This window comes from Oryza glaberrima, chromosome 8 (assembly GCF_000147395.1).
Source record: "Oryza glaberrima chromosome 8, OglaRS2, whole genome shotgun sequence".
NCBI lineage: Eukaryota > Viridiplantae > Streptophyta > Magnoliopsida > Poales > Poaceae > Oryza > Oryza glaberrima.
The window spans coordinates 3,569,675-3,573,989 of NC_068333.1; the positions used below are offsets into that span (position 1 = coordinate 3,569,675).

Consider the following 4,315-nt stretch of genomic DNA (forward strand, 5'->3'; position numbering starts at 1 on the left):
GGTGAATATTTGATATACACATTCACAAACATGCCCCCAGCAAAAATAATTCACAAACATGAAAATTTCAAATTTAACTTATACAAGTGGATAAAATATTTCTAGTTGTATAAAATTGAATTTGATCGTGCATATTTGTGAATGACGACATATCACACATATATTACCTGATCTATCTTATGAAATTGTTTTAATTTTTTAAGACCTTTTCTAAGTGACATGTATTAAACGAGTGTACATCTACTTAGGGAAAACTCTTTTAATCGCCCGGGTGGATGTCCACCTGTTTATTACATAGCATCTAAATAGTTATGAAAAATTTGATAAGATAGATCAATATGAAATATATCACTCCACAAATATATAAGTTCAAATTCAACTTCAACAAATTGTAATAAAAATAACAAATAAAACTCAAATTAGTATAGGTATGTTTTTATTTAAATTTGTTATTTTTGTTACAACTCGTAGAAGTTGAATTTGAACTTACATATTTATGGAGTGATATATTACAAATATTGATCTATCTTATCATTTTTTTTAAAAAAAATAATAACCATTTAACATGCAATAAGCAAGTGGATGTCCGCTGAGTGATTAGAATCCATCTTCATCATCTACTTAGTGACAAAAAGAATTTTCCAGTGATACAGTGGGAGCTAGACGTACTACTGGTACATTGAAACAGATGTAGAACATTTGTACACACATACACAAATATAATTAAGGTGTGTGCCCATTGTGTATTAGTATTACTACTTCTCTGATCATGGAGACAGTCATATACTTACACACGTACTATGCCATACACAATTAACAACACATCACAATTAATTTTAATCCATGACCAGATCAACTCATCATGTATCGGTCAAGTCCAACACACTGAATACACACGTACGGACCAACAAAAATCCATTGACCACTTCCTCTCTCTCTTCGTCAACACCAGTGCCCAGCTACTGTTCGGTCAAACGCCACGGTTAGCTTAGCTCACCTGACCATTTCGCCGCCGCGGCGTGTCGTGGCGCGTGGCGTGGCGTCGCCGGCTACAAATACGGCAGATCACTCGACAACATTTCATATCCTCATCCATCCATCCAGGAGCATCCACTGGGCATTAGCTCGAAGCTCGGGACTCGCCGCGACGACGCGATCGATCGGACATCGGAGTGAGCGAGTTAGTAGGTGACTAGGTGTTCGATCACCGTGCCTGGTGGCTGTGGTCGATCTAACTAGCTAGCTAGCTCGATCGATCGCCGGAATTAATGGCAGCCATGGCGTCGCCGACCTCGCCGTCGTCGTTCCTCCCGGCGCACCTCCTGCGGCCCCACGCCGCGTCGCTCGCCGGCGCAAACGTGTTGGTGAGGGACGCTCCGCCTGAGACAGGCGGGGGCCCGCACCACAACGCCGTCCTCCGACAGCCGCCGGTGATGTTGGCGGCGGCGGCGGGCACTCCGGAGCAAGGCAGTGGCCCACACTACAACGCGGTCACGCAGTGGAAGCCCAGGGGAGGAGATCAACTCCGACTGCCCGCGTCGCCGCCGGTGATCTTGGCGGCGGCGAGCACTCCGGAGCAAGGCAACGGCCCCAAGACCAACGCCGTCCTCAGGCGGCCAACGCCGCCCGGTGGCGCCGGACCTAGAGAAGGCAGCGGCGGACGCGGCGGAGTGATCCACGCCGTCGCCGACTCCGCGCCGCAGAGGCCAGGCGCGCCGGCGGAGGGCGCCGGCGGCAATGGTGGAGCTGTCCATGTCGCCCCTGCTGCTGCAGCCTCTTCTTGAGTAGAAAGCTAATGAAAAACGCACAAAATTAAATTAAGATCTGATTAATTTCCAAATCCGAGGCTTCTTTGATAGGTTACAGTAAATACATAGATTCATAATTTTGTAAGATTTTCTAGAGGTAGCTAGATTACTGTATATGATATTATGATGTAGTGGTAGTACGTACATGTACATGTCTGAGTTGAAGTTCAGATAAAAATGTCTGAACTTCAGTTGGAAATGAAGGGAATAAAATCAAGCAGATTATATAAAATCAAGCAGATTACCAAATATCATGCCTTGCATATACTCCTATTCAAGTTCCTTTCTACTTTGATTTTGTAATATATTATAGTTCAGATCTTTGTGCATGAAACCCTGTAATTAAAACGAGCTCTAAAGCCTACACTAGTGCTATACATAATACTTTTTCGAAACAAGTTGCATAAGATAGTGCGACGTTTCTATTATATAGTTGGAAAAAAAAATACAAGTCCATAGTCTTGGAAGTCTATAGTCAGGAAAAAGAAAAAGACAATCACACCATACGTATACGTATGATCCTACTGCTAGAAATAGAACAAACAGACAACACCCATAAGGAATGGGTCTTCTGAACGACGCCAATGCACGAGCACCGTCCGCCTCCATCCGTCCTAAAGAACCAGGACTTGGTTTTCACCTAAATAACCCATTAGGAGTAATAAGTTGTTATACATAATACATTTGTAACAAACTGTTTGATATACATCATGAGTAAATTGGCACCAAGATATATTGGACCATACAAAATTCAAGCTAGACGTGAAGAAGTTGCATATCAGTTGGAATTACTAGAAGAATTTGCAGGTATACATCTAGTATTTCATGTATCACAATTAAGGAAGTGTCTCAGAAAACCAACAAATCAAGTTCCACTACAAGAACTAGAACTACAACCAGACCTAAAATATGAAGAAATGCCTGAACGGATTTTAGAGACAGATGAAAGAAGACCCAGGAATAGAAGTACTACATTTTGTTGAGTTCAATGGAAAAATCACACTGAAGATGAAGCTACTTGGGAAAAACAGTCGGAATTGTAGCGTGATTTTTCAGAACTATTCTTCCTTTGAGCTGAATCTCGGGGAAGTGATTCTCTTTATGGGGGGTAGGTCTGCAACATACTCAAATTTTCAAATTTTTGAAGAAAATTTATCGCGACGATTTTTTCATTTGGCTCTTATTGAATTTTACTAAATTGGAGCATTTTATTTTTTTTATTCTTTTCAAATTTATATCTTAAAATAAATACCTTTCGTTTTATTTTAAAAAATATATCAAACCTCTTGATACTCTGAAAATCTTATTTAAATTTTCTTGCCAAAGTTCAAAAATTCCTCAAACTTCTCCCTTTAGATTCCATCTCCTTTGAATCCTATTCAAAAATCAAAACCCTCCACACAAAATCCCTAAAGGTTCCTATTTGTTAGGGCCGAATTTCACTCTATTTGGCCCATTCATTCTTTCTTCCTCTCCACTCCACTCCCTCCTCCTCAGGCCGCCAGCCCACCTAGAGTGTGGCCCAGCCGAGCCGGCCCAATCAAGAGCGGCCCAGCCGGGCCCGCGAGGTCACCTCCTCTCTCTCCTATGGGCGCCGCCGCCGCCGCCACCGCGCCACCACGGGCGCCGCCACAGCCCAGCCAATCCCGCGCACCGCCGCCGCCGCCGCGCCACCCCCGCGCCGCAACCACGCCTCCACCGCCGCAAACCGGGGCACCCCGTGGCGCCCCCACAGCCACCGCCGCCGGCTCCATTTCCGCGGCCGCCGCCGCTGCCCACCGTTCTCGCCGCCGCCGCACGACGCCGCGCCACCTCCCGAGCCGCGTGTCGCCGCCGACCACCGAACCTCCATCGCCGGCCAATCCGACGAGGACACCCGGCGCCGCCATCCGTATCCCGAGCCGACGCCGCGGCGTGCCGTCGCCGGCTACAAATACCGCAGCTCACCGGACAACATTTCATATCCTCATCAACCGCATCCGCATCCATCCATCTATCCACCTCGCTCGAAGCTCGATTGTCGCAACTCGCCGCGACGTGATCATCGGACATCAGACTGAGTTAGTCTCGTAGGTGTTCGATCGATCGCCGGGATGGCATCAGCCTTGGCGCCGTTCCTGATCCCCGCACACCTCCTGCAGCCCCACGCCGCGTCGGCGTCTTCCGGCCTGCAGCTCGCCGGCGCAAACGTGTTGCTGAGGGACGACGCTCCGCCCGAGGGAGGCCGAGGCCCGCACCACAATGCCGTCCTCCTCCGACAGCCGCCGGTGATGTTGGCGGCGGCGGCGGGCACTCCGGAGCAAGGCAACGGCCCCAAGATCAACGCCGTCCTCAGGCGGCCCACGCCGCCCGGTGGCGCCGGACCTAGAGAAGGCAGCGGCGGACGCGGCGGAGTGATCCACGCCATCGCCGACTCCGCGCCGCAGAGGCCAGGCGCGCCGGCGGAGGGCGCCGGCGGCAATGGTGGAGATGTCCATGTCGCTCCTGCTGCTGCTACCTCTTCTTGA

The 4,315-nt window shown here is 48.4% G+C and overlaps 2 protein-coding genes across 2 annotated transcripts; both read left to right on the forward strand.

Annotated features, from left to right (window-relative positions):
• The first annotated feature begins 1,107 nt into the window (after positions 1-1,107).
• On the forward strand, positions 1,108-2,033 carry LOC127783223 (uncharacterized). The gene has a single exon (XM_052310456.1). It carries the CDS (start codon positions 1,269-1,271, stop codon positions 1,782-1,784), a length of 516 nt encoding a protein of 171 aa, XP_052166416.1. The 5' UTR covers positions 1,108-1,268; the 3' UTR covers positions 1,785-2,033.
• Positions 2,034-3,778: 1,745 nt separating this feature from the next.
• LOC127781335 (uncharacterized) lies at positions 3,779-4,315 on the forward strand. Its single transcript, XM_052308276.1, has one exon. The coding sequence runs from the start codon at positions 3,902-3,904 to the stop codon at positions 4,313-4,315; it is 414 nt and encodes a 137-aa protein (XP_052164236.1). The 5' UTR covers positions 3,779-3,901.

What these genes read in the sequence shown, in the direction of transcription:
- LOC127781335 (XM_052308276.1), top strand. Translation starts at nt 3,902, where the DNA reads ATGGCATCAGCCTTGGCGCCGTTCCTGATCCCCGCACACCTCCTGCAG.
- LOC127783223 (XM_052310456.1), top strand. Translation starts at nt 1,269, where the DNA reads ATGGCAGCCATGGCGTCGCCGACCTCGCCGTCGTCGTTCCTCCCGGCG.